Source organism: Pyrgilauda ruficollis, unplaced genomic scaffold (genome assembly GCF_017590135.1).
Source record: "Pyrgilauda ruficollis isolate IOZ18807 unplaced genomic scaffold, ASM1759013v1 scaffold6, whole genome shotgun sequence".
NCBI lineage: Eukaryota > Metazoa > Chordata > Aves > Passeriformes > Passeridae > Pyrgilauda > Pyrgilauda ruficollis.
The window spans coordinates 859,195-876,931 of record NW_024527710.1 but is presented as its reverse complement, the minus strand read 5'-3'; the positions used below and the strand labels follow the sequence as shown (position 1 = coordinate 876,931).

At 35.5% G+C, this 17,737-nt stretch overlaps 2 protein-coding genes across 2 annotated transcripts; both read left to right on the top strand.

Moving 5' to 3' along the window:
* The first annotated feature begins 1,111 nt into the window (after window positions 1-1,111).
* Window positions 1,112-9,352, top strand: LOC121361988 (secreted protein C-like). The gene is made up of 14 exons (XM_041483147.1): window positions 1,112-1,150; window positions 1,709-1,750; window positions 2,369-2,407; window positions 3,397-3,435; window positions 4,125-4,163; window positions 4,411-4,449; window positions 4,727-4,765; window positions 5,028-5,066; window positions 5,773-5,802; window positions 7,236-7,277; window positions 7,789-7,827; window positions 8,593-8,631; window positions 8,892-8,930; window positions 9,293-9,352. The coding sequence occupies exons 3-14, from the start codon at window positions 2,381-2,383 to the stop codon at window positions 9,350-9,352; spliced, it is 471 nt and encodes a 156-aa protein (XP_041339081.1). The 5' UTR covers window positions 1,112-1,150; window positions 1,709-1,750; window positions 2,369-2,380.
* Window positions 9,353-12,839: 3,487 nt separating this feature from the next.
* LOC121361987 (keratin, type II cytoskeletal 1-like) lies at window positions 12,840-17,659 on the top strand. Its single transcript, XM_041483146.1, has 7 exons — window positions 12,840-12,881; window positions 14,463-14,501; window positions 14,921-14,959; window positions 16,128-16,166; window positions 16,705-16,743; window positions 17,002-17,031; window positions 17,417-17,659. Exons 1-7 carry the CDS (start codon window positions 12,840-12,842, stop codon window positions 17,513-17,515), a joined length of 327 nt encoding a protein of 108 aa, XP_041339080.1. The 3' UTR covers window positions 17,516-17,659.
* Window positions 17,660-17,737: the final 78 nt, after the last annotated feature.

The following is a 17,737-nucleotide window of genomic DNA, read 5'->3' as shown; positions in this document are numbered from 1 at the left end:
TGTATCACCTGTCTGTACCTTACAACATGAAATCTGTCAGAGAAAGACTAAATTGTGCTTCCAGCTTCCATGGAATGATCTTTCATCTAACTAAAAAATTAGTGATAAGAAGCCCCTTCTTTTTTAAGAGAATTGGCCTGGATTGAGATTTAGATACATTGGTATTTACACCATCCTGTTTGCAAGTAAATTGCTAGTCTGTGTTTTCATTTCAGAGAGCCCCAGGTTCTTCATACAACACATATTCTGGTAACCAGGTAAACATTCAGATAAAATGCCCTATTCAGAAACTCCATCTAAAACCTTCCCTGAAGGAATAGCCAGATATAAACCAGTAACCCATTCTGTCTTCTGCACAGGGAGGGCCTTACTTCTATCCTGGAGGAGCCTATGGACAGGTAGTAGTTCTTCCTCCCTCACCAGGATAATACAGACTCCATCCTCCTAGTCACTTCACTCCCAGTATTGTGGGTGCTATGATATATTAAATTACAGACCTGATTGTTATCCCAAAGAGCAGAAAAATTAAATTAACCCTGATGTGACCTGATGGTGTGAAGCTTGACAGAAAACAGTACAGAATGGTCTCTGCAGTTTCTTTGCAGAATTCAAGTTTCAACAGGCTAAGAAAATTACTACCAGAAGATTTCTCCCACTTTAAAAAGAATGGCTTTGAGTTTTACTTAGGCACATAAAAATTAGCTCAAAACTGGGAGAAAGGGTATAGTGAGAACCACATGTGCAGGTATTTAAACTCTCATCTTCAAGAAAATAGCTGGTCTGTGTTTTTCTTTCAGGGTGGCCCAGGCTCTTCCCACAGTTCTTACTCTGATAACCAGGTAAATATTCTGGTCACTGCACCTGCTCAGGAGCAGACTAGAAGTATTCTTTGAGAGAACATTCAACTACAAACCAGTAAATTTCTATGTTTTCTCTGCAGGGAGGGCCTTCCTACTATTCTGGTGGATCTTATGGACAGGTAGGTGCTCTTTCTTCTTTGTAGAGATAACAGACTTCTTATTTTCCTCTTGTTCCGCCCTTGAAAGATGGAAAACACTTTATTTGGAGAATCAAATTAATCAGCTTTTTAAATTTTTTTTTGCAGGGAGGGTCTTCTGCTTATGATGGCAGCAGTGAATCCTATGGTCAGGTAAATACTCTTCTTTGTGTAAATGTTGCTGAGGACCAATACCCTGGCTGAAGTAAATATGCAGCTATATCTGCATTTCCACTGCCACTGTATTCTAATGAAAGTGATCTTTTATTTGAGGAATGAGTAAATTTGTACATACTTCAAGCTGAGTATCTTGAAAGTTTACAGGCAGTAAAAGGTGGGGTGCCTCCAACCTTTAAGGGTTATTCTTCTCAACAATATCTTGAGCTCAACAATATCTTCTCAGCAATGTCAAAATCTTGAGTTACCTGCAAGATAAGGTCTCTTCATAAGATGAAGGTCTCTTCAAAAGTGGAAATAGAATTTGAATTAAAAAATATGTAACATCAGTATTTTACAGTGACATAACTCTGAGTTGCTGAACAGTTCTGATAACTAGGTAAATAATAATATTTTTTAAATCTGCCAGAAGAAGAAGATCCCTACAGTAAGCCAAAAAAAAAAAACAAAAAAAAAACAAAAACAAAAAAAAAAAACCAAAAAAAAAAAAAAAACCTGTTTGCAATATGAACATTATTTATGTTTTCTGAACAGGGTGGATCTTCTGCATATAGTGGTTCTGAGGCTTATGGCCAGGTAAAGGTTATCTATCTCCTACATCAAAAGCTTAAGCTTGCTGTGTTGGTTCTTACGTGTACTGGGTTCTATGCTTCAGTTATTTTTAAGTGACCATGACCACAGAAATGCCATCTTAACTTTTGTTTTTCTTTCCCTTTGTAACAACTCAAAATATTTCCATAATGTAGAGAACATGAGGCACTATGTATGCCATTTTTAACTGTGACTAGCCCTGTGACTATTCAGTGCTTTAACAACTTTATTGTTCATAAATTAGCTCATTCAAAAGGAAAATACTTCATGCATTTACTTTACATACTTATGCAGAAGCTGTTGAAAGTTTAACTTATGGTATTTTTTAATATAAAGAATAATAACTTTGCAAATTAACTTCACTGAAAAGTTTCTCCCTATAAAAATGCATGTTTGCAAGGAGGGCTTTTTTCCCAGCCTCTTCTGCTTAAGCAACAGGTAAAGTTAAAAATTTTTTCTTTTCTTGCACATTCCCTAGTTTAGGTAATATTTGAGATTCTAAGTGCTTAGTTAGTTTTATTCTTCTATTTTATATTCCCCACAATTAAGAACATGTAAGAGACATTTTTACATGAAAATTAATGGTTTTCCATTATTTTACAGGATTCACCTTCCATGGGAGCCAGTGAAACTGAAGATAATGTAAGCATTTCTTCTCAAAAATATCAATATCTTCATTCACTACCTTTTAAAGTAGCTAGGTGCTTACATGGACCTTTACCTCATCTGATGTCACATGATTTTGTTTTACATGATAAGGACTTCACAAATTAAAATTGCAGTTAACAACAGTTCCCACTTCTAACAATCAAACATTTTTTGAATTTGTTGTTAGAAGTAGCAATTACAAAGAAAGGTCTTTTTATTTCACAATTTCCATCAAAACTCAATATTTGTATATGACTACTTCCCTCTTTCCATCCCTTGCACTACATTTTGTTTGTTTTTCCAAATGCCAGACACATGATTCAACTACATATTGCATAGGATTGGTCTGTCTTCATGCAGTGTGGTGAAAACTGCCTGCTTTTCTCAAAAAGATGCCTTTTCTCCTGACTAAAGTACATACTGTATTTACTCTGCTGAAGCCATTTATAAAACTTCACAATTTTTAAGTCTTTTCCAGGGTCCTGGTTAGTAGGAAATTGCTCTCTGCAAATAATTACAAATTCAGCTGTGCACTTTAGTCACAAGTATACTGTGTCAATAGCTTCAATGCAGTTTCTGAACCAAATCTTCTTATAGATATTCAAGAAAGCTAAAATATGATACTACAGAAGGTCCAAGAAACCCTCTGAAAGAAACTAAGGTGTAACAACAGAAGTGTACCACATCTTGGCCTTTGAAAAACCAAGACAGCTTTGCAAATGATGAAGTTTTCCCCTGAAACATTCTGGAGGAAATAAAATAGATTGAGATATGACCTCATTCCTTTATTTCACTATAACAGGATTCAGCTTTCAAAAGAAAGAAATGCTATTCTCCAGAAATGAGCAGAGAAGAAATTTGTACACTGCTTATCCTACATCTTCAACCTTCCCACAAGCAGTACCTCCCTTTGCTTCCCATCCTTGCTTAGAAAGAAGTAGAAATATTTGCCATGGCAATAACTAGATTCTAATCTTTCTCAGGATCCCTCCTCACCATCTGGTAGCCGCCAGAGTGAACGGGTAAGCAACCTCTCCTTTATTTAGTGCCAGGTGCCAGCCCAGTGCTTGGCAACTGCAGCACCTAAATTACATCTCCTGTGGAAACCCTGAGGCAGCTCCAGTGTGGAACCAGAAAGCCCTCAAGCACAGCAGGAATGAGGATATGGTTAAAGAGCTTAAGTACTGCTAGAAATCCCAGCTGATGCTGAGGTGTGCTCTTGAGTCTCAAACTCACATCACAAATGTGATAGCGCAATTTGCATATTCAGGTCCTTGCACTTTTTAAACAATTGATTTTTCTGCAAAGAGCTTCAATACCATGATTTTTCCAGCACTTATTCTAAATGCAACCCTTTGCTTGTTGTGCTTTATGACTTACTTATGAAGGCTTCCATTTTCCTATCATTTTAAATGGCACGTATTTATTCTAATGACACAGACTGAGATATTATTTTGTTGGAGATTTAACTCTTTCAACTTTTGTATTCTAGAGAATATCTTCCACTAAAAGAACAATTATCAATAGTCATGAAGGGCATGTGCTGTTTTATATAGAAAGAGAGTAGATTTTTTTTGTTTTTTCTTGAACAATCTGTGACAGAAAATTAAGGCATGTGGAGAAGCAAGGAGTGTTTTTCTTCCACTCTGATTTTTCCAGTTTTTGGGGTTTGGTTTTTCTATGTAATTTCATCTTAAATACATTTTTCCAGGATTTTTATTCCCCAGGAGGCAGCCAGTCAGGTGGACATGTAAGCATCTATTTTATTTATTATTTGCAGTTCTCTTTCAAAATGGCTGTAGTATTTAAAAATTATCCCAATGAATAAATGACACCAAACCATTAATTTCCTAGAATTTCTCATGACATCTGGCATCTGTCTTGTGAAATCAAATTGCAAACTGTTTGAATAAAAATATTAAAAATTTTGTGTGTACAATAGTCTTGTTCTCCAGAAGCCATTTCAAACAAAAATAAATTGGATCTTCTTTTTGCAGGGGTCATCTTCTCAAAGTGGTAGCTACTCCAGTGGACAGGTAAATACTAAATCTTTGTATTTTTGACCTGAAGAATCAGTCATACAAAAATTTGAGGCTTCATACTGTATTATAGCAATTTTTAATCTGTGAATGAAAAAGATTGGTTCATTCTTTCTTACATAGCTCTATGCAAAATTTCAAATGCAAGCAGAGTAATCAAAATACAATTCATGTATTAACTGATGTTTTAACATCAGGAAAAATGAAAGTAATCAATATTTGACATTAATTTATGTATTTTAAATATAAAGTAAGTGATTTTTATTTTTTTCAGGACTCATCCTCATCTGGAAGCAGCCAGTATGGTGGGCAGGTGGGAAATTTTTCTTCTTCATTGTCGTTGTGAGGGTTTTCCCCCCCATCACACATATTTCAAGAAAATGTTACCAGATGGGTAATACCTAAGTTTCCAGAATACTCTGTTTATTTTATCCTCATTAATCTTTCTATAGATAAAATTGCATTCTTAACCAAATGGACCTTTCCAAACATAGTTAAAAGAGTAAAAGACAATATTTTGTATTTAAATGCATGTGTCACAGAAAAATCTTTCAATAGGAATGTAACATTTACAGGGTTCACCTTCCTCAGGAGGCAGCCAGTCTGGTGGACAGGTATGACTTTCTTTCTCCACAGTCTTCAGCTGGGCTACTGTCAGGCACTCTAATTTATTTCTCTCATCTTTCCTTTACAAGAACTGTTCTCCTTCACCACTGTCCTTTTTGCCCAAAGCCTCAGCAACACATTGTTTTCTTTTGCCATTTGTCATTTGGGCATCCTGCAAGCCAGAGTAGCCAGCAGTAATTGTTTGGCACGTGTATCTCGGCATCTGTACCTGCTTTGGTACTAAACAAAGTTGATGCATATTGAAAGTGTAAAGTGAGACACTGAATGGTGAACTCCTGGCCACCTGTCAGTTAGTTTTGTCAGAGTAGAAATCACCTGTTTTCTGTATCATCTGTAACACGAAACAGTACTGCATGTAGTTCAGGTGCTCTGGCCTGTTTAGAAAAAAAAAATTGCTTTCTGTGGTACTACTCAGAACATTGTATTCATCCTTTTGCTGAGTATTATTTTTAAGGTAAAAATTGTAGGTAATAAAATTTGAAGATTAAAAATGAGCATTTTGTAGCCCCATCAGAGCAATAAATGCAGGAACAGTTGCATAGGATGAAACAGATTCAGTTCTAGAAGTTGGGCAGTTAAAATGTGGCTTTATGGTTTGCATGCCTGGGATGGTAGAAGTAATTTGAATTGTAACTAGGACCCATTTCAGTCCTGTGCTCTTGACATCTTAAACATTTTCTGCATTCTTTACAGGGTGGATGTGATTGTTCTGGGGCAAATTCTGTAAGTGCTACTTGTTCATTATACATTTTCTTTTACTAAACTATTTAACTGGAAAATTATGTGAGATGCTATTTATTTCCAACTTACTTATTTGAATGTACTCTTAATTTTACATTCATTGTTCCTTTGATGACTTAGATGGTTCTGATATGGTGGGAGTTATTTCTTATCATGCCAAGATTCAGTGTTACAGAATCATTGAATCATTTAGGTTGGAGAATGCCTCAGGTCCAACCATTAACTCAGCACCGTCAAGGTCAGCACTTAGCCATGTCTCTAAGTGACACATGTACATGTTTTTTCAATACCTCTGGGGCTGGTGACTCAGCCCCTTCCTCAGCAACCTCTCCAGTGCTCGATAATCCTTTCAGTGAAGAAATAGTTTCCTAAAATCCGATGTGAGCCTCCCCTGGAGCAGCTTGAGACCATTTCCTCTTGTTCGATTGCTTGTAACTTGAATGAAAGGACCAACCCCCACCTGACTACAACCTCTTTTCAGAGAGTTGCAGAGAGCAATAAGGTCCCACCTGAGTCTCCTTTTGTCCAGGCTAAACAAACCCAGCACCTTCAGCTGCTCCTCACAAAGCTTGTGCTCCAGACCCTTCCCCAGCCGCTTTGCCGTTTTTGGACACAATCCCACAATCCCTTAATCCCTTAAAGCCCTTCTTTTACTGAGGGGCCCAAAAGTGAACAAGGATTCAAGGTGGCAGCTTCATCAGTGCCCAGTTAGTGCAGGGGGACAATCACTTCCCTAGTGCTGCTTGCTGGCCACATTATTTCTGATAAAAGCAGGAAGCTCAAAGCTGGCAGTGAGCTGCATTTCTGAGCAGTGATGTCAGCTGCTATACAGTATTTACAGAGATGTGTATCTCTTCTCAAAAAGCCCAAAAAAGATTGCATTAAATAGCAGAGTTAATTGACAAAAGAGCTATCATGAAAGAAAGCTAAAATAATATCCAGTCTATAAAATTGCCAATCATAAAAATTTGTATCAAAAAGCAATGTTTACAAAATTTAAAACATAAACAAAACAAAAACCGGAGCGACTTCTCACTTGTGCTTTTAATTCCATATGAAATTACTTAAGGACAATGAAATAGGATAATCCCTGTTTTCCAAAGCAAATCATATGTGGACTATCAACATGTAGCTTGTAAAGGGCATTCCTGCACCTTGGAAATATTCTTATTTCCTAGGCAATGAATTATAGGTAGACACAATATGAAACTTCATGATTTATGGTCTTGTGGGCCAAAAAAGGGCTATTTTCTCTATTGGCAAATTGATAAAAGTGAAGTATAAGTGTAACTAATTTCAGGCTGAGATATTCCTCCTTTGAAACGCCATGGGACAGACATTCTAAGATTTTTTTTCACTTATAGCTTATGACCAAAGACAAAGGCTAATTTTTCTTTTCTTTTTTTCCTTTATAGGGTGGATCCCCTACTTTAGTCAGAAGTGATTCCTCTTCAAATGTAAGAAATCTTCATCAGCTTTTAAGTGTGTCCTCTGTTTGCTTCATCAATATAATGGCTAGAGAGGATAAAAAGAGTCAGTGCCTAATAGAAGTCATACACTTGTGAAAATAACCTACTTTCGTTACAATTAAAAATACACACAGGACATTCTTTTTAATTTTAACTAAAAAGTGCACACAGGACATTCCTGCAGTGATCCCAGTTTCTCTTTCCATTTGAAATAGTTTTCATTCAAAGAGAAGCCTTACAATGAAAATTTTTTTACAGACACAGGTAGATAACAGTATAAATATTTACATTGGGAGTCAGTTCCATTGGCTTCCTAGGAATTATGTAAAAATATCCCCCAAGGATATGGATTTATGTTATTTTATTCCTCTTAGATTATTTACTGCAAGAAAGTTTAGTATTAGTATTTATGTGCTACTATCTTTCAAGAAGTTTTGCTACAAAAGTGTTATTTAAGAGCAAAATAATTGGTGGTTTTGGTGTTTGCATTTTTCCCCAGGACTCATCTTCTTCTGGAGGCAGCCAGTACAACAGCCAGGTAAGCATTCATTCCAAAAAGAGAGGCAGTTTGCCACTTCTGAAAATGATTGTTAATTCATTCAATAAATTCAATTTTTATATAGGAACTGGGTGAAAAGCAAAAGCCCAGCAAGTGAAATTCATCACTGCGTTAGATATGTCCTAAAAATTATAACAACGGATTTTTTAGCAAATAGTGCCCTGGCTTTGTGAAACTTGCAAAATGAAGCTCAAAAAAAGAAAAAAAAAAACCCAACCAAAAAACGTGTTTTTTGGGGAAAGAGTTAATCAAACTGCATCATTTTTTATTCCTATTTGACCTAATTCCATTACAAAGAAAAAAAAATCCAATCTCCCCTCTTTAAAGAGACCTTTTGTTGTATGAGGTTTCAGCAAATTTCCTTAGTTTGGTTTTCAGAGTCCTGCTAGGTAGCCAATATTTTACTGTGAGCTCTGATCCGGCATTCAGCTTTCCAAATAAAAAAAAAAGTCATTCTCCAGAAGTGAGCAGAGAAAGAACAGAAAAGAATGTCACTTTAACCTTCCCAATGTGTCAGACAAGCAAAGCACTATGTCTTTGCCTGCCACCCTTGCTAAGGATCTCAGGTATTTTCCCAAATTATCTTGCTCAACTTAAATCCTACTTATTAAAGCATTCTGAAAGTCCTGCTCACCTGTCTTCACTCTTTACCTTGGTCTCTTGCTCCTGTTGTCCTGGAAGAGTCATGATTTTATTTAAGGAAATCCTACTGCAGGTAATTCACTCATCTGGTATTCTTTACAGAATTCATATTCCTCTGGAGCTAGCCAGTATGGAGGACATGTAAGTTCTTTCTTTTAATATTTTATATTATATTTTTAATAAATATTTGACTCATATTAAGGACCTCAATTTAATATATCAAGAAAATTGACAGTGGTCTATACTCTGTAGTAATGTTGTGAATTCAAGGAAGACAAAAAACCAGAGTTTATTTTGGGATAATTACACACAAACACTCAAATAACAAAATACAGGTATCTTTGCCACTTCTTTCCATGAATTAGATATTCATAAATAACTAATTATCAATTTTTTTCCAGGAGTCATCTTCTTATGGAGGCAGCCAGTATGGTGGACAAGTAAGCATTAATAGTCCCCATTTTTGTAGTTTATTTACTGTTCACCTGACTGACTCTATCTTAGCTTTAATTTAATCTAAAATCTTTTCAGTAAATCTTTCTCTGTAGTGTTCTGTTGCTACTGTAATTAAACAAAACAAGTTCAGATGAAGATCATTATCTAAGACTAAGAAAAAATAGAATGTGAAATACTTGGTTGACTCAACTGACTTGAAATTTGCAGGACTAGATATCATGTCTCTCTGAAATAAATTAGTACTTTATGAAGCTAACCAGAATTTTTAAAGCCTCATGAAATTATTCTATGAGCTTATGAAACGGGTGTAACAAGGTTTCAATTTCCATTTTTTGTTTATTTTCAGGGTTCACCTTCCTCAGGAGGCAGCCAATATGGTGGACAGGTGAATGTTCTTCCCTTGTAGCATTTACTACCTTATCAAAGAGATTTGGTAGTTCTCTGGGTAAAAGATCATTTTAAGGAGATTGGGTTTTGGTTTGGGGGGTTCTGTCCATTTTTAATCTAACTTGTTGCTAAGTATATAATGGTTATAAATTGGGATGCCAAGCCACAGAAGAGCTTTTAAGATGGAACTTCTGATGTATCATGGTAAATGCAGATGAGCCTCAGCCATTTTGGCACAGTCTGCTTCAGTCCACTCATAGTTCTGGAGTGAAGGAAACTGGGTACTCCTTCATATGGAGCATGGTTTAAAGGAGTACAATGACATGGATATAGAGATTATTCAATTCTTTTTTGTTCAGGGTTCACCTTCTTCAGGAGGCAGCCAGTATGGAGGACAGGTGAGAATCTCTTCTTGTTCCACACCAAAACTTGGTACTTTTATATTGACTGAAAAAATATTTTGTGAAAACTCTGTTTATCTGATAACAGATAGGTATCTAAAGATATATGATCTGAAGCAACACAAAAATTATGAAAATCTGCTGCTTCTGATGTATTAAATGCAGTTCTGGCCTTGTTCTACCCTCTAACCTGCCCTGTTGCTGTAAAGGTTTCTTAGCTCTAACAATAAGGAAGGAGATTCATCCCTGCTCTACCTCATTTCCTTCAGAAAAATGTAGTATGAGTGTTGATATCTAAAAAGCAGTATGGTTTAAAATAGGAAGAGGGGAGAAGGTGAGGAGTTACTGGCTCCTCATGCCCCTGTGAAATGAAAGATGACAGATAGAGTTCCTAGTGCTGCCTGGAGGTATAGCCTCTAATATGGAGTGACACATAAAGCAATAGGCTGTTTACCTTCCTGTCATTGTGCAACAGAGGAAAAACATAGTGTTTCTTTTAAAAGCTCTTAACCTTTTGATTTGAGAAATAATTGGCACCTTTGCTACAGGGTTCATCTTTCTCAAGTGGCAGACCTTATGGAGGACAGGTGAGAATTGTTTTTCTGTTTATGGGTGTTTTCTCCATTGTTTGCCATTTTTTTTTTTTTTTTGTGAAAATCAGAAATTTTTTTAAAGGAGTGTCTTACAGAAAAAACAGGGTTTAGGCAGAATAAATGACTATCTGACTCTGTTGTGCCAGGCCACGTAAGCAAAGTATGGAAGGCTACTGTGAGCGCAGAGTCCAGGGCAGCAGCACTACTCACACCTGCCTGAAACTGACTTTGATTCAAACTTCATTGTTCTGTTTAAACAGCAGCCACTGTAAAGGATTTCAGTGGATTTCAGTATGGTCATAAAGTAAATGTTCATGTCTCTGTGGCTCTTAAATCCAAGGAAGACAAAAATGTGTTTTTCTGCGACAGGTCATGAGCTAAAGAATGTGCAACAAACACAAATGCTTTTTCATTTCTTTAGGGTATAGCTTCTTCGGGAAGCAGCCAGTATAGTGGACAGGTAAAACTTCTACTTTCATGGTATTTGCAGTTTGGGTGCACAGCTCATCAGGAAAACAGATGGGTATTTTTTGCAAAAAGAAAAGGAACATTCTGAGACAGAATAGCATCAGGCTAGGCTGAAGCAGGACTGCTAAGTATGAATCTGTCTGGAATATCAGATCACGTTAAGAGCAAATGATACAGGGGCCTGTGACACTGCATGGAAATGTTTCTTCAACATATCACGGTTTAAGAAGATAATTTTTTGTGTTATGTTTAAATGGAAGCAATTTGAAATTCTGAGAACCACAGAGAACAAGTGAGAATGTTACTCAGTGACACAGAAGTAATTAAGTTACTCATTTCTTCCAGGGCTTTTCTTCAGGGGTCAGACAGTCTGGTGGACAGGTATGTTGTCTCTCTCTGCACTGCTCAGTACTGCTAGTGTCATATACTCACAAATTGCTTTGTGTAACTTTCCTTCACAGAAACTGTTTCCAGTTACACATTTTATCCAGATTCAATATGGAAAGTGAAGCACTGAATAGTAAATGCCTGGCTGCCTCTAAGTTTTATCAGAGTAGAAGTTACTTAATTGGCCTCCACTGAAAGTCATCTAAAGAGCACTGCATGTATCTATAAGACCATAGAGTATGCTGAGTTGGAAGGACCCATCAGGATGATCCAGTCCAACTCCTGGCCCTAAGCAGGGCACCCCAAAAATGACACCATGTCCCCGAGAGCATTGTCCAAATGCTACTTGAATCCTGACAGGCTTGGTGCTGTGATCACTTCCCTGGGGAAATTCTAGTTGCTCTGGTATCCTCAAGGGAAAATAAAGCATAAGCAGTATTACTATTCAGAATTTTTTTACTTATCCTTTTGTGAGTATGTTTTACTGTAAATTTTAAATGAGAAGTTAGAAGATTCTATTTTAAAATTTGATCAGTAAGTGCACAGCTAGTTTAAAAGGGCAGGGGAGAGATAAAGAAACTGCCTCTTCATATGGAGCTTGGTAAGTTGATGAGCAGTGTTTTATAGTCCATTTTCTTAGAGTAGCAGAATATGAGTTTGATTTACTAATTCAGAGGGCTATTCCAATCACAGACCCAGGAAAGTAAGTCTGGTTGTGTTTTGTACAGGGTGGGTGTGTGTGCCCCGGTGGAGGTTCAGTAAGTATTTTTTGTCTTTATATATTTTTCATAGTATGTACAAATGCTGGAAAATTCCCAAGGAACTACACTTCTTGAAATAATTTTGTCTGTGAAGTTCTATGTATGATGAAATATTTTTCCACATTATGCTAAAATGATCAATTTTGAACCTGCTAAAGGCAAAAATATTAAGTGACTTGCAACCATATTATTGTATTCAAAATACAAGCTACACAGTTTCTAAGAGAGGCCTGGGACTTTTCTAAGAATCTATGTCACAAATATCTCATAGTGTACCTGTTGGGTTTTGGACTTTGCTCTTATGATAGTTATTAGCAGTATGATTGAACTAGTGAAACTTAGATTAAAATTTTGGCTCCAAATGCTTTCAGAATGGGGCAGAGAAACACATTTGAAAAAGTTAAAGCTATTTCCATTTTTCTGTCTAATTAGTATATTATATAATAATTAGAAATAATAATAGAAATATTTCCTATTTCTTTGTAAATTCCTCGAAAAAAAATCCAAAAACCCCCAAATATACATTCAGTACAGTCAAAATTTGCTTGGATCACTACTTCTCTTTATTGGTCCGTGTAATCAAGCAAAATGATACACCCAAGTATATAACCCATGGTATATATGCCAATTTTGAGGATCAAAAGTGTTGAAAACAACATATAAATTAGAATTTATATAAACAGAAATTATATAATAATAATTATTATTATAATAGTCACTTATATACACATTATATATATACACATATATATTCCTTGACGTATAAATCAAGATGAATCAGAATAATAGTAAGCAGTGTAAATGACTTGATCATTGCAGTAGGTCAGTGTGTTCTCTTGGATTTCCTCTGTGTGACACTGAGGTTAGTACAGAGTAAACATTGCTGTTTCTGTTGAATGCAGGGCTCTTTCGCAGGAACCAACTACCATGGTGGACAGGTAGGCAGTTTGTCTCTAACATTTACAAAGATTAGTTCCTCAGGAATAAACATGGCTCAGTTGTCATATGTGCCAGCAGCCATTAAATATTGAGCTCAGTTTAGCCACAGAGATAGGTACAATAATTCCAGAGAGTGCAGGGGGTTTTTATTCAGTCACTCTTGACATTTCAGTTATATCCTTCTATATACAAGGGCCAAGGCTTACTTTGTAGTTATAAAAGCTTTCTTACCTTGAAAAACTACTGAAGAATCATTCACAGGGTTCATCTCACTGCATAAACCAACAATGTGATGTGTGCACAATTAGTCATCTGCTACTGCATTAGTAACTGTGTAAAGTTCTTCCAGTTAATCAGTGTCATGACTATTGTTTATATTATATGAGGTCCAGGATCTTTTTTTGTCATTTAAAAATTTGTTGCTATTAAAAAAAAAAAAAAAAGTTTATTAAAAATTTGCATTCTTTTTATAGGGTTCATATCCTGGAAGTAATCAATATGGTGGACAGGCAAGCAAATTTTCTTTGTTTTCAAGATCTTACTCCTATTTGAAATTTATCAGCTGAAAAAGTATCATGCAGTACATATACTGACAGTTTTTAGGGTCATTTTACTCCTAATAAATATTAGGAAAAAATAGTACCTGAAACAGGTACTGTCAGTAGCTGGAGCTTACTCAAAATGGAGTAGCATGAATAAATTTCCATGCAAAGAAATTCCATAGATCATAATTTTAGTTGTTTTACCTCAGAATGCCTCTTATCTCAAGTGATTATTTTAATATTTACATTAAATACTTGGGAAATTAGGTAGAATAATTAGGCAGAATAAACCAATAGATACTGCTTTAAAAATATAAATTCGTGTGTGTTGCACACAATAACACTACTTTCCTCTTCAGGTCACCTCAAGACTCTTCCTGTTAAGCGTGTACCTTTATGCAGACTGTTTGCCACTGATTCAGAAATGTCACTAGTGCAAATAGCTGACAGATGAAATGCATGACTAACTCAAAAGATGGAGCTTATTTTTCATTAGTATTACTGTGTTTGCAGTGTCTCACTCTACCATAATAAAAAAAATTAATTGCTTTTTACTCCACTGGCAAGCATTGGTGTTCAGTATCGCTATTAAAAAGATAATCTCACGTAGAATGGAGAGGATTCTTAACAGCTGCAAATAATTTTTTTTCCCAAACTACCTATTTGGTAATATTAACAAGTGTTTTTACAATAATACATATGGTGTTCTCTAAACATGTCTGACAGAGTAGAAAATCACAAATAGAGGCAATTGGTTTTTTTCTCTTCAATAGAGCCATATATAAGACACTTTTGATCCATTTATTTATGGAACAGAACAGTCTCAGCAGGTGTTTTGTGACCACCCAATTTACTACTTTCAGCTGTTGAAGAACTTTGAGGCATTAGATCAGAAGTCTTTTTAGACTGCATTTTTTTAGATTAATATACTTTCCAGATTATGACTGAGATTTCCTGTAAAAAGTCCAGTGATGCTTCATTTTGCACAGAATAACAAAAAGTAACTGCTGTTAATTTTCTGTGATTTTTTTTTAATAGGGATCTTATCCCTCAGGAGGCAGCCAATATGGTGGGCAGGTGAGTATCCTCTTTCCATCCCATCACGTCAAACTCTTTCCTAACACAGTTTCTAGATCAGGTCAGTTACTTGATGCTGACAGACACATTAATTTGGCCATTTCATTCAGTTTAAACAGTGGAGACAATACGGATGAAGTCATTTCAGTAAGGTGAATGAAAGATTTGGTTACAATGAGTTACTGCTCTGAATAAAATATTCCTTTGAACACGCTATAGTTGCCAGGCTGTATTTCACAACACTGCTTTCTTGATTCTTGTGCTGAGTAGTACAGAGTGTAAATTTTAAGCATCCCATTTACCTTTTTTTGTTCAAAGAACACCCAAATAAGCTTGTCCTAAGTACTGCAGAAATTGTCTCAAGAGAGTGACAGAAGATTTTACATTCAATTAATACAGGTTTGATTGACTTCTTACAGGGCTCATATTCTTCTGGAGGCAGACAGCATGGTAAACCAGTAAGTACAAAACATTCAAATTTATCTTTCTCTTTTCTTATACGCCTGCTTTAAAAAATTATATCAAGTTAGTTATGGACTAGACAGTTAGAGAATTACTTTAATATGCAAAGAGTGGCACCTGATTTACTTATCTGGGATACTCTCAACAAATGCAAAGACAATATTTATTTTCACACAGTTTTGAGACAGCACTTTACTGTGTAGCTGAACTAGTAATCACAGAATGAGTCCACTGGATTTTTGTGTGTGTGTATGTAAGGAACTCCTGAACAGCAATTTCTGTTTAAATTAATAATAATAATACACTTTGTGCTCAGAGCTCAGTTTTTCATCGATTTTGTATGAATTTGTCTTAAGCATTTCTGTCTTGCTTTGAAGAAAACACTTTTCTTTTTTAAAGGAAATAGTTGCCATTTAACTATGCATATGTTCAACTTCTACCATTTCAGACTACTCTTTTTACTGTAATTTGGACCTCACCCTTGCCATTCAATGGCAGTTGATACAAATGTTTTAGCTTATCTCTTACAGAAAAGATGTACTTGTTATTAAAAGGTGATCATAAATGTTAAATTTTCTAATACATGAATCCTAAAGGTAGAACATTTTATGTATGTATTTGATGGCATTTCTTAAAACTTAAATGATTGTAACATTTCCTGTTGGCAATCCCATTCAAATAAGCAGAGCCATTTCACCAGAAAACTGAATAAGATGCGTTCAGACACCTATTTTTCTGTACCTACTTTTATTTTCAACTACTTTTCTTATTAGAGTTTCCTTTAAGTAGGGGCTATAGAGTAAAGGCCTCTTATAATTTGCCTTTTTTTGTTGGTGCTTTTTTTTCCCCAAATGTAACCATATGCTGATACCAGGAGAATTATGGTTTAATTGGACCTTATTATTTTTTCTATTCCATATATTAAACACAACTATAAACCAGTTCTTTTTTCTTGAGAATTTTGCATTAAATTGTCCAATACAACATTTGAAAGAACACACATAACAGAGAATGTTAAAGATATGTATTTCAGATAAGGTTTTGCCTGGGATTTTTAGATGACAATACAAAACAGTGTTCATTCTTCTGTGGTCTTTAATTACAGACAGCAAGGCTATTTAAGCACAAATAGACTTAGAGTCAAAAACAGCTATCTTTTTTCAGGGTTCTTCTTCCTCAGGAGGCAGTCATCAAGGAAAGCCAGTAAGGATATTCTTCTTTAAGTATTCTGCAACCAAATTAGAAATGGGGATATTGGGTTTTAAGATAGGTAACAACAATGAGGGTGAAATTTTAAATTGTGTTACAATGGTAAAGGTATGAGAAAAATTACCAATAAAAATTGGAATATTTTGCTGAAACTTAGGATGAGGCAGCATTTATTCCTCCGATAGCAAAGTTTTTATATACTCTGTTACTCATAGGAACATGTTTGGGTCATTCTAATAAGAATGATGCATTTAAATATCAGGGTAATAGTTTTAGTTTCCACCTCTGTAGTTCGGACAAGACACGTTGCTTTGACCTATTCCTCTGAAACTCTTCCTGCAATAAAAAGGACATAGCTGTGCTTATTTGAGACCATTAAATTAAAATAGGGGGGAAAGTGCAGTGAAAATGGTAAAACTAAAATCAGACCCGATATTAATCCAGGGTATTTTCAAGATTGCTGTGTGCTCTTTGGACACTGTTCACTGCAACCTTGTATGACAAAATTAAATGGTTCATAATTATTTCACAGGGTGGCTCTGGCTCAGGAAGCACTTACTCTGGGAAACCGGTAAGAATACTTTCATCACAGCACTTAAATCTTCTTTTCTCAGTAGACAAAGAAGCTGGGTGGTGGGTAGAGAAATTTTGGGATGACTTGGTCTGAAGAGAACTATGTGTATTAATATTATTTCAATCTTCCTCTTGAACAACTTAAAGCCATGCTGTGGGTTAAGCTATTAAAATCTTGTTGATCACAGGAAAAAACTGTGTTCAAAACCATTGGCTGGGGACACCTCTATAAATGTATTTGTTTGTTTGTTTTCAGCAATCACCTTACTCAGGCGGCAGTCAAGTGGTAAGAACTTTTCCTCTATAGTTTCTACTAGTTTCTTTCTATAAATGTCAGAAAACTGAAAGCTGTCAAATTTCCTACATCTGAATAAATGTTTGAGAACACATGTGCAACATAATAAATGAAATAGTCTTAAACAAAAATGAAAAGTGGGACCACATAGGTGCTTTATACTTTTGACCCTGACTGTCACTGAAAAATATGTGTGGATATAAATGTGGCACAGGATCTTTTGACATCAGAAGTGTCTACGTAACAGATGGGGCTAATAGAAAAAGATTTCTCTGAAAATTTCTATGCTTTTATAATAGCAATAAAGAGAACTATTTAGGAATGGGTTTATCAAATTTCTCTCTCTTTTTTTTTTTTTTTTTTTTTTTTTATATAGAGCTCTGCTGGGAAACACTCTACTCCCCAACTCCTGATGTTATTCAGTGTTTTGAGTGCCTTTGCTCTCTCTGCTGCTGTATCAAAATGGTCTATATGAACTTCGGAAGTGTTGACATCCTAAACACGGATTATAATCTGTATTATTAGGTTACTTAATATAAGAAAAAAAATACCATTAAGTCAAATTGGCAGATGTTACTTGGCTGTTATATTGCATGTCTAGCTGGTATGTCATGCCCCTCATTAGTTTACCTCTGGTTTTAGTCATTAGTAGTTATCATTAGTTGTGTCAGTGTTTTAGGCATCATTTTAAAAGAGC